At 47.0% G+C, this 11471-nt stretch overlaps 2 protein-coding genes across 4 annotated transcripts in view; both read left to right on the top strand.

Moving 5' to 3' along the window:
• Nucleotides 1-84: 84 nt before the first annotated feature.
• Nucleotides 85-8306, top strand: PEX13 (peroxisomal biogenesis factor 13). 2 transcript variants are annotated; one of them, XM_036379740.2, is made up of 5 exons: nucleotides 85-186; nucleotides 2675-3375; nucleotides 3829-3954; nucleotides 4194-4295; nucleotides 6910-8306. In XM_036379740.2, the coding sequence occupies exons 1-5, from the start codon at nucleotides 119-121 to the stop codon at nucleotides 6927-6929; spliced, it is 1017 nt and encodes a 338-aa protein (XP_036235633.1). In that variant the 5' UTR covers nucleotides 85-118; the 3' UTR covers nucleotides 6930-8306. The 2 variants fall into 2 exon arrangements, with proteins under 2 accessions (XP_036235633.1, XP_036235632.1); XM_036379739.2 differs by lacking the exon at nucleotides 6910-8306 and having other exon boundaries at nucleotides 4194-6872.
• SANBR (SANT and BTB domain regulator of CSR) overlaps nucleotides 7063-11471 on the top strand; it is a 25252-nt gene continuing 20843 nt past the window's right edge. Inside the window, exon 1 of one of the 2 annotated variants that reach the window (XM_036379736.1) lies at nucleotides 7063-7119. The gene's annotated coding sequence lies outside the window, so the exon portion shown is untranslated. Of the gene's footprint in view, nucleotides 7120-9579; nucleotides 9716-11471 lie in introns of those variants that run through there. The other variant, XM_036379734.1, reaches the window with a different exon arrangement.

Below are 11471 nucleotides of genomic sequence, written 5' to 3'. Positions count from 1 at the left end.
CGCTCTCGCGTGGCGCCTGTCGGCGGGCGGGGCCGAGTGAGGCCGAGCCCGAATCGAGCGGGGCCGAGTGGGGCCGAGCTTGAGCCGAGTGAGGCCGAAGCGGGGCCGAGCGGGCGCGATGGCGGCGACGCCGCCGCCCAAGCCCTGGGAGTCGCGGCGGCTGCCGGGCACCGCGACCGCCTTCCAGTGAGTGCGGGCGTCCCTCCCCGGATGTCCCCGGCGCGGGGGCCGTGGGGGTTCGCCCCCTCGCGCCGGCCGGGCCCGCTCCCCTGGGGCGGGCTCAAAGGTCGGGCCCGGCCGGGGCTGCCCCGCGCCGTGAGGGGCTTGTGCCGGGCGAGAGGGGCGGGCTCGGCGTGAGGGGCTGCGGGCTCAGACCCCGCTGGTGGCAGAGGGAAGCTGCGTGTGCGGTGTCGGGAGGGAAAGCCGTGTTGTCACCGGGGGGTAGAGTGAGTTCACAGTCCGTTCCTGGGAGGATTAAAAGTCCATTCCTGGGAGCATTCGCAGTCCATTCCTGGGAGCATTCGCAGCCCTTTCCTGGGGGCACTCCCAGTGCATTCCTGGGGGCACTCGCAGCCCTTTCCTGGGGGCACTCGCAGTGCATTCCTGGGGACACTCGCAGCCCTTTCCTGGGGGCACTCGCAGCCCTTTCCTGGCGGCATCTCCAGCCCTTTCCTGGGGCTGTGCAGCTCTGTGAGCCCCCGAGCCTCTGCAGGACAGGGGGAGCTGCGTGTCAGCCCCCGGATTTGGAGGAGATCCCTGTGTGTTGTCAGTGTCGTGTGAGTGTTCCCATCTTCTGGGAGCTCTCCGGGCAAACCCAGCCTGCTCGTGGAGAAGGATGCACAGAAAGGGCTTATGAGCTACTCCTTTTTCATGGGAAGCCAAGGAAGGCCCGCTGGGTGGCTGAATACTCGTCTTGTTTTTCTCTTGGTGCTGGTGATTGCAGTTGGAGGGAGCTGAAACTGGGCTAAAGGTTGGCCCAGCACTAAACATTGAGCAGAAACTTCTCTGCGTTCTCTGCAGACTGCTGAGCCAGCAGTTTGGTGGTGTTGGTTTTTCATTCTGGGTTTATTTACCCCATTTTAAACAGCTTCAAGCAGCTTTGAAGCGGGGTGTCCCAAGTTGTCTAAAGGACAGAAGACTGTACTGTGACTTACTGAGTTACAGTAGCTCTGTTTGCTGGGGTAATAACTTATTTTTCCTCCTGTTTTCAACTGCGGAGAGAGTTACAGTCTGTGATGGAAAAAGCAGCAGTGTAAAGATACAAATATTATTCTTTGCTGTGGAAACCTGTAAGTTTTGCTGAGAGGAAGCTGTTCCCTACCTTGTATGGAAATAGTACAGCAAGCAGCAGCAGCTCCTTAGCAATTCCAGCTTGACTTCCTTCTTCTTTTCTGGACTGCAGAAGTGGGAAATTGTGAGTCGAGGCAGTAAGCATGGGAAATAGAATGTTTGACTTTTAGGGTGATAAGGTGTGAATGAAACACATATATTTTTATTGAACTGGCAGAAGCTGCTTGACAGAATTCAAGTGCCAGTCAAGTACTTCCAGAGTTTTATTACGAAGGGCATTGATAAAATGATTTAGACTTATGGGCATGCAAAGGAAAAGAAAAATTACCAAATTAAGACCTCTCTCTGCCAACACTGCTCAGTAGTAGATTTAACCCCTTGACAATCTGCACACAGGTGATCAGGTAGTTTGGGTAGAGAGGGAAATTGGGGACCCCAAAGCCCTTGCACATATTGTTACATAATTACTTGGATTCCCACTTAGGTCATGCCACCCTTTAAGAGTGGGTTCAGAGGAGCTCTCAAGCTTTCTTCCTGCTGTATCATTGGCTCATTGTGTAGAAGAGCTGGGAACAAGGGTTGGAAATAAAACTTTCAGATTGGAAAGTTCATAAAAGTTTGTGTTAGGGGCTTCCATGTGCAGAAGAATGATGTGGATGTTAGAGCAGCAGGTTTGATGGCTCTGGGTTGTGTATTTCATGGGTTGATACATTAAATACACAATAAATAGGTAAAGGTTTTTTCCATGCTTACATTCCTGTTCCATGTTTACACTGGATATCTGATTTTGGGGGTTTTATCCCCCTGAAGGATCTGTGTTTCCTGCCCAGATCTTTTACTTCCAGCAAACCCCAGAACTGTTCAATGTACTGAGTGTTGGGCCTCCCTGGTTCCCTGTCCCCATGTGTCACAGACATGTGTTCTGAGCAATCCTTTCCCTAGGATTTTTCCTCCTGAGAAGCTGAGGGGCCTCAGGAACAAAATGTAACCAATGGTTATCTGCTGCTGTGGAATGCAACAGGTGCATCTGGGATTGGTCTCATGTGGTTGTTTCTCATTAATGGCCAATCACAGTCCAGCTGGCTCGGACAGAGAGTCCAAGAGAGTCCAAGACAGAAGCCTTTGTTATCATTCCTTCTTTTTCTATTCTTAGCCAGCCTTCTGATGAATTCCTTTCTTCTATTCTTTTTAGTATAGTTTTAATATAATACATATCATAAAATATGTCGTGGAGATGAGTCAGATCCTTGTCTCTTCCCTCATGCTTGAACCCTTGTGAACACTGTCACACCCATGCTGCTGAAACTCTCTGTGGTGTTTAGGAGTCAGTGGAAAGGAAAACCTAAACTCTGGGTGCTGATCTTGCCTATCTGACTTGGTTTAGGTCTGCTGACTTGGGTGACAACCTGCTGACCAGGCCCGGCCAGCCCACGGTGGTGGCACGAATCCCCCCGCCCATCTTGCCCAGGCCATCCCAGCAGGCGGCGAGCAGCAGCCTGAGCGCTTTCAGGCCAGCCTACAGCAGCTCCTTCTCGCCGGGCTACGGCTCCTACGGCTCCTCTTTCTATGGAAGCTACAGTCCCTACAGCTATGGCTACGGGGGGCTGGGCTATAACCGCTTCTGCGCCGAGGCCGTTCCCCCCAGCAGGTTTGTGCAGCAGGCTGAGGAGAGCAGCAGGGGCGCCTTCCAGTCCATCGAGAGCATCGTGCACGCCTTCGCCTCTGTCAGCATGATGATGGATGCCACCTTCTCCGCCGTCTACAACAGCTTCAGGGCCGTGCTGGACGTGGCCAACCACTTCTCCCGCCTCAAAATCCACTTCACCAAGGTGTTCTCAGCCTTTGCTCTCGTGAGAACTATCAGGTACCTCTACCAGCGCCTGCAGCGCCTGCTGGGTCTGCGGCAGAGCTGCGACAACGAGGATTTGTGGGCTGAGAGCGAGGGCAAAGTGGCTCGTGCTGGCCTCGAAGACAAGGTGGCTAACTCTGCGAAATCCTGGCCCATTTTCTTGTTCTTTGCTGTCATATTGGGAGGCCCCTACCTGATTTGGAAGCTGCTTTCTACATACAGCGAGGAAGAAACAGGTAAAGATGACCTGCAGCACCAGAGAAGTGCAGTGTGTATTGTTCCTTTTTTTGTTGCCTTTATAGTGATTAATCTCACACTACAGCAATAGTAATTAACAGATGCTGGGGCACATCTATTAGGATTGAGTTTTAGGCATGTGATGCAAGTGACAGCCTGCTTAAGTAACCTGTTGTTAAGACGTGGTTTCCTGCTGAAGCTTTCTGTGATTCCAGAATCATGCTTCCTCTCAACTTCTGGTTCCTTCCTCTTAGATGTGGCAGTTTGCATTGGGTGGGACAAGTGTTGGTTAGATTTGCTCCCCAAATCTTGCTTTTCATGTTACTCCTGTCACTTCTCTATTGGAAAAGTTTTAGCAAGGAAGGTGAAGTGTTTTCTTCATTTTCCTTTGAAAAACACGCCGAACGTTGTAAGTCAAAGCAGATAAACTTGTGCTTTTTGTTTGCAAACAGTGTCTAGTAACTGGGCGAGTGGAGAAGATGACCATGTAGTTGGAAGAGCAGAATATGATTTCAATGCTCTCTCAGAAGAAGAAATTTCTTTCCGTGCTGGTGACATGCTAAGATTAGCACCCAAAGGTAAACTTTTGATTTTTCTGTTTGTTTTCTCATCACATGTGAAGTAAGTTATAGTACAAGAGTCTGAAAATTGAAATAGAAAAGCCCCCAAACCACCTTATTTGACCAAATTCCTCATGCACACTGATTTTTGCTCCTCGTGAAGTGATTACTTGCATTCTAATAAAACTTAGAGAGTAGATTTGTTCAGTTCTGTTGAGTTGTCCTGTAACTTGATGCATTTGCATTCTCTTCTTCAGAACAACAGCCCAAGATCCGTGGTTGGCTCCTGGCTAGTTACGACGGCCAAACAACAGGACTTGTGCCAGCTAATTACATCAAAATCCTGGGCAAAAGAAGAGGTAGGAGAACAGTGGACCTGGAGAGGATTGCAGAGCAGAGGCCAGCCTTTCCCAGCACAGCTGTCAGAGGAGCCCCTGCTGCTGCTGTGACTTTGGAGGAGCAGGAGGCAGCTTTTGAAACTGTTTTTGCTGGAAGCAGCAAAGTTCCTGCGGCGTCGGACTCCGCTGTGGCTGGAGGAGAGAAGCAGGAGCTCTGATGCACTTTGATCAACAAAGCAACTGAACTGTGCTTTATTGATACCACTTAGGGCTTGTTGAAAATCTGGTTTGTAGTGGAGCACTGGTGGGGCTGTACCAGTTTTTGCTGCTACTGGCTGGTGAAGGGATGGAGAAATGATTGCTCAAATTTGTGGTATTTATTTTTGATTCATCTAAGGCTGTACGTCAGTGATTCTATCCACCCACCTGGCAGCCACTCTGAGATCTTGAGATAGGAGAAGTGAGGCATTCATAAAATAGAAAACAAAGGAAAAAAAAATAGGGAGTGCCATTCTTGCTTAGGAGACAAATTAACACCCATTCTTCGTAGGAGTCTGGAGGCTCTTCAACAGATGTGCAAAGGGAAGAGTGATTTCTGTAAGATGTCCTCCAAAACATCACCCTCAGAACCATAAAGGAGTACCAGCACATTGTCTCCCCCTGAAAGGAGGGAGAGCTGCAGGAGATGCACACAATGGAATAGTTAGAAGGTTTAAGTTGCCTTTCATAAGTGGGGTTCTGTCATAAAGAACTTAGCTCTCAGGAAAAAAGGGACTTGGGAGGAGAAATAGACTTTACAAAGGGAGAGCAGTGAGGCATCACAAATAGTTCCAAGCAGTTCTGGTTTGTTTGTTGAAAGGACTTTGGAATTAAGGGTGTTCTGCAGTCAGGCACCCATTAGTTGTTACTCCCTTAACTAACTTTGCATCACTCTTAGCCATTTTGTGATGTAGCCTGCTAGCTGCCTATCTATCAGCTACCATCTGCATCTCAACTTATTTCTGTCCTTTATTGATTTTATATCAGTGTCAAAATATCTCTCCTGTGGTTTTGAGCAGTAGGAAAGCCTTGAGTTGAAGGAAGTTGGAAGTAATTGGAGCATCAAAGAAAAAGTAGCGTTTCTTGCTTAATTGTGTCACTTAGAGAAGGTCTTGCAGTTGGACAAACTTTTCATGCTGCCTTTCAGGTGGTAAATTTTGCATCTGCCCATAAAATTTTAGGGCTCCAGTTTATCAAAAGCCATAAAAATATTAAGACTGTTCAAAGTATTTTCTTCATATGGGTGTTTGAGAATTCTGTCTTGAAATACTGTTTTGGTTTTTTTGTTAAATGAAGCAAAGATAATTAAAACTTTTTTTTTCCTTGTAGTATGTATGTATAACGTGTTGAACTTCTGAAGGTTACATCAGTGGATTAAATAACTAAGTTTGTCTTAATCATTAAAATAGCTGTTTTATTTTAAAGTTTCTTGGAAATACAAGTAGGGCACAGGCCTTTTCTTAATTGATGGAGTAGTTTCAGTTTGACCATTCCTACAGGGATCTTCAACACCCATTATGTGTTAACAAAGCTTTCAGTATTTATATTTTAATGGCATTTGCTGGCCTTGGGTTCTTAGAAGTCTCTTCAACACAACAAAGCTCTAAAAAATGAGCACAATTTTATTGAGGTAGAGTGGCTGAAAAGACAAATGTTATGCTGGAACCTTGATTTGAAAGTAATCTCTGCCTGTTGTTAATAAATAGAACATGAATTTAAGTGGATTGGGAGATGGTGATTAAAATAATTTATAGTAAATTGTTAGATTTTCAAGTGCAGATGTAAAGGAAAAAGTAGTTAAAGGGCAGATTAAAACCTTGAGATTTAAAACTGAACATGCTCCTGAGACATTGCCCTGTGTACCAGAAAATTATCTGTATTTGAAAATTATATCTGTTGTTGAAATGAAAATAGCAAAAAAAAATCTGAAATTTAAAATACAGAGAAGCAAAGGGAGGGAGTGGTGTATCATGTGTACAGTTCTGTGTGCAGAGTGTGTCCCTGGAGGGAATTCATTTACAGTTCTGAGATGTAAGTAATGGACTGTCAGCCTCTCCTGTCAGTGAAAGATTTCAACCAGAGGAAGGGTCTACAATGAATGAATAAATAAACCCCAATTTTTTTTAAGAGTATCCATTCAGGTAGATTTTTTGGCTTTCTGGCTGTTTTAGGGTTTTTTTTTCCTTCCTGTTTTCTCTTCTGTTTTCTGGCTCAGAACAAGTTTAGAAGACAATGCCATGATGCTTGTTGGAATGTTTTAAGTCTCATTTTTAGAAAGATAAGTTTAATTTCACTTCCAGGTCATACTATTTTGACAACAATTCTTTTAGCAGAAAGATAGATTATTCTCACCTGAGTTGTCTTTATATTTGTTTGACTCAGCCTACAAGTCACTGTCATCATTGTATCTCCTAAATCTCAGCAAGAATTTTGATCCTTTCAATCTTGCAATTACCTTAATTGGAAAAGAAGGCTCTGAGGAATTGAAGTCAGTTCTTCAACTCCCAATTAATTGTATTGATTGCAGAAGGGTATTAAAGGTCATTGAAGTAAAATATACACCACAATTTACTGTCTGTTTCTGTCCACGTGGCAGGCTACAGAAAAAAGACCTAAATGAGCCCTGGGTGGAAAGGAGAGCTGGTGGACAGGCTGCTCCAGACTTGCAGAGCTTTAGGAAGGGGAGAAGAGCAAAAGGAGCAGGTGTGGCTGCAACAGGAGAGCCTAGAAGAGGAGATCAGCCAAGAGAGGTGCCTGGAATACTGCTTCACCTAAGCATTTAGGCAAGCAGCTCTTATTTTGACTTGTAAGTTACCTTATTTAACTTATAAGTTACCTTTATGTTACTCTTCTGAATTATTTATATACCTGTAGCAGAGCTAGGAGTGTGTAACAGAGCTTTGACATCTGTTTCTATAAGATATTAGTTTATTCTTGAATCTTGCTGATACTGTTTAGTAGATCAACCATTTTCTGCTTGAATATGTGAGCTACTGACAAGTGCCACTGCTGAGTGGTTCTCAGGGTGCAAAGTGAACATGAGCATGCACAGGGTCAAAGCTTTGTTCAGCTTTCTGAAAAATCAATTTAAAATCTTCTGTTTGTCTAGTAGAAATAAATGGGCCACTTTGCACAGGTTGAAAACTCTTCCTTGTGTGGAATTAGGCTCCATCTGGGATATTAAGGTTTTTCTGACTTGGTGAAATTTGCTGCTGAGGTAGATACAAAGCAAACGCAGCTTCTTACAAATCTCCTCTGTTGGCAATGAAAACCTTCCAGAAGAGGTGCAAACTTGGAAACCAGCCCAGGGATTTCTTGCTAAACCACTGTAGAAATGCTCTTGTGTGCAGTCATAGCAGAACTGTTCTTGTTTTACACAACATAACACAAGAAGTGATGTTTATCCATGCAGGTGTGGCCTGAGTGTTGAGATTGGTGAACATTTTTGGGCTGTAAAGGCAGGTGGCAATTGTGAGTGCCCACACATCCTTTCCTCTTCTCCTCACAGCCTGGACTGGTTCCTTTGCAGGGCAGTTTAAAGCAGCTTTGGGCTGATAAATCTGTCCCCTGGCTTCTGTGGCCACTGGAGCTCAGCCTTTAACTGCTGGATAATCTCCTTGGAACAATTGCACTGGTCTAACTGGTTTGACTGGTAACAGGGCATGATGTCAGTGCAGGGCACCCCTGGCTCCTTCTTACCTGCTTTGAGCAATTCCCTGAATTTCACAACAGTCACAAAACTATCAGACCCCAGCAAGTGACAGGGATTATTTATGCTGTCAGAGTATGAACACAGTCTTGTGGTTTTGGAAATTAAAAATACAGAGGGACAGCTCTGCTACCTCTGGATTATTGTAACTGATCTAGCACAGTCTCTAGAACAGCACATGAGTAAAATATAAGGTACTGGTTTGTTTTGTTTATTCTCAAATACTGATAATGTTTTTCCTATTTAAAAAAAATAAACAGGAGGGGACTGACTTCTGCCTAATAGCACAGATTTATGAAAAAACCATGTTCCTGTTCTCTGACGTACCATCATGTTTCCATTCATCGTGGAATAACTGGATGTCATCATAATGCAGCAATATTCCAGCATTAGTTTATTCTGTGGGTGGTATGAAACCAGTGGGTTTTGCTTTCCCTGAGACCTAAGGGAGGCTTTCAGACTGACTTAGAGAATTTAGATTTCAGATGCTTCTCTAGATTGGTGGAATAATTTTTCTGAATTTTTCTGTGCGTGTTTTTTCGTTCTCTGTCCTCACTGTGTTATTGCAGAGTTTACAAGTGGGGTTTTTGGAAAGAAAATTACTAATATCCCTGATTTTTGCCAAATGACCAGCGAAGGGAAGATTGTTATGTGGGAAGTGGAGATCTGGGCTGGTCTTTATCGGGCACTGGTGGCTTCCCACAGGAAGTAATTTAAAAATGTTTGGGAATACTTGAGACAGCAGTAGCCATGCAGCAGGAATCAAGCTGTGTGGGTGAAATAACAGGATTGGGACAGTGTGAGCCTTACTGTGCACAGTAACTCTGGTGAGCCACTCCCAGCGGTGGGGCTGCTCTGTGTAATTAGCAACATTTTCAGTGTTCTGCTGCTGCTTTTATGTTAACAGCGTCTGAAGTGTTTGCATCAGCTGGAAACCTGGGAAGAGTTTAAACTGGGGCTCCTCTTTGGTGGGAGCATGGAGTGCATTGACACATTGCTGTTTAATTAATTAGCTGTGCTTACGTCACGAGCCGGACTCCCGTGTCCGATGCATTAATTCGGTACGAGCTCCCTTGGCCGGGCTCTTCCTTCCCCGCTGGGTTCCGGCGGGCGGGAGCGCTGCGGTCAGCTGGGACTGCGGGAAGCGGAGCCACCGCCGCGGGCTCCGCTCGGAAAGCACCGGAGGACGAGCGGCGGCGTGACGTCATGACCGATGTGTGTACGTCACTCTGATCGCGTCACTTGTGCGAGGCGCGCCGTGACGTCGCCGTGACGCCGCGCGGGGCGGCGCGTTGCCAGGGCGACCGGACGCCGCGCGCGGGGCGGGAGGGGGCGCCACCGCCGCCACCGCTGCACTGCGGCAAGGCGGGGCCGCCGCGCGCCCGGGGCGGGAGCGCTCCTCGCCGCCCCATTGGCTGCGCCCCGCGCGGGGGGGCGGGGCCTCCGCGGCCGCCCCGCGCCCATTGGCGGGGGCCGCCCCCCTCACGGCGCTGCCGCCCCGCCCCTGAGGGCGGGCCCGGGCGGCGCCGGCAGATGAGGGCGCGGCGGGTGCGGGCGGGGCGCCCGCGGGTCCCGCTCGTCCTGCGCTGGAGCTGAGCCCCCGTCCCGCTGCTGCCCCACCGGATCGGCCCAAGGAGGAGCCCCCCTGCACGCCCCTTCCCGTGTCGCTGGCCCCGCGCCTGGGAACCGCCAGGTAAACCCGGGAGGGGTCCCGGTGGAGAGCGCCCGGGGGGCCGCCGGGGTCCCCGCTCTGAGGTTGCCGCACTTGTAGATCGTCTGAGACGGGTTTTTATATTTTTAATTTAAAGGCTTTGTAGTTTTTAACGTTGGCTGGTACGCGGGCAAGCAGCAAAGTTGCTGTTGTTCCTGTCCGCCGCCTCATTCTGCACCATCACTTCCTTGCGTTTCAGCTGAGGATGGAAACCTCTGCCCGTCCATCCCAGCATCTTCACCTTCCCTCACGCTCTGCCCGTGCGAGGGGCAGCAACCCTTCCTTCCTGCAGGAATGACTTGCTGTAAATCATAAAAAAGTCGAATCAGATTGTGTGTTTCCATAATGAGTTAACTCTTGAGAATCCTTCGCACCGCTTGATTGGGAATTCTGAGTATTGATAGGAATTTCTGTTCTCATGTATCTTTATATGCTGTGCATCTCAATGAGTTGGTCAGAGTTAAATAATTTGGAAACTTTCTTTTCCTTCAATTGTCATCGTTGAGGAAGGGGTTAACCTGAGCTTTCCTTGCAGTAACAGAGTGGAGAGAATCTGTACAAGTTGCTTTTTCTCTTAAGAATATGATTTCTTACAGGCTTTATGTTGCTGCTTTTAGAGAGCTCTTGCATGAGACAGAATCTTGCATGTGTCTTTATATTTCCAACAGGGTTTCCTAAAGGACAAAAAGGCAAATATTCAATGTCATGTGTAAAGCTGCAAAGAGGAGTCCCGTGCTCTTTCCAGAATATAAAAAAAAATACTTCTCTTTGCCTGTAATTAAGTCTCCTCCTTCATTTGTCTTTGCAGTAATAAGCATATACAGAACTGTATTTTAATGTGCTGAATAAGCAAATAAAGAAACCTTTATTGAGAGACAAAGACTTGATTCTCTCTGAACGTGTCATCATGTTTTAGAGCACCTGTCATCCCTTCATCCCTTCATGCTTGGGCTGCCTCATGGTCCAAGGGTTGATGTGTAGTAAACTTCCCTATAAATTACATGCTCCTTTCTTTTGCAAAAACAAAATAGTTTTCATTCTCTCTTCCCTTCTTTCCTTGATTGCCCGGTGTAATCATCCCATAGCACTTGCCCTCAAAATGGTGATTTATGGAATATTGACATTGCTGGTAATTCTACTCACATTAAGCCTATTTTATGGTGAGAAACCAAGGGATTATAATACTCCATCACTTACTTATCTCATCCAAACATATTTTTAAGCCAGCTGCTCCACGTGTCCGAGCTAGCACACAAAGTCAGCCCTGTGTTTCATAAGCACTGGGCTTTGCCACTGGTGCTGACCTGCTCTGGCTGGGTCATTTCTCCTGCTGGCAGCAGAATCAGGAGATGCTCAGGGCTGGCATTGGTACTGACATCTGTCTGCACACTGACAGAGAGGAGCCTGTGCCATGGAATCACCTCAGTGACACTGCCTCAAAGTGCTCTCGGAGACAGGGACACAGGGACTGATCCGCTGCTACCTGACAGTGGCATCTCTTTTACAAGGGATTCTGGGCTTGTGGAACCTGTGAGGACCTTTCTCTTCTAAAACTAATATTTTACAGCAGACTTCATTTAGACAGAATTGCTGAAATGGTATGAAATTTTCTATAGGACTTGTCATCTCTTTTGTGGCTTTTTTTCCCCTTCTTTTTAAAATCTCATGACTGTGGGAAACCAGCGAGTTCTCTCAGTGGGTTCTGGGTTGTTTTTTCCTTCTGATTTAATTCAGCTGC

Source organism: Molothrus ater, chromosome 3 (genome assembly GCF_012460135.2).
Source record: "Molothrus ater isolate BHLD 08-10-18 breed brown headed cowbird chromosome 3, BPBGC_Mater_1.1, whole genome shotgun sequence".
NCBI lineage: Eukaryota > Metazoa > Chordata > Aves > Passeriformes > Icteridae > Molothrus > Molothrus ater.
The sequence above is the reverse complement of the archived record's forward strand: the minus strand, read 5'-3'. Positions and strand labels throughout refer to the sequence as shown.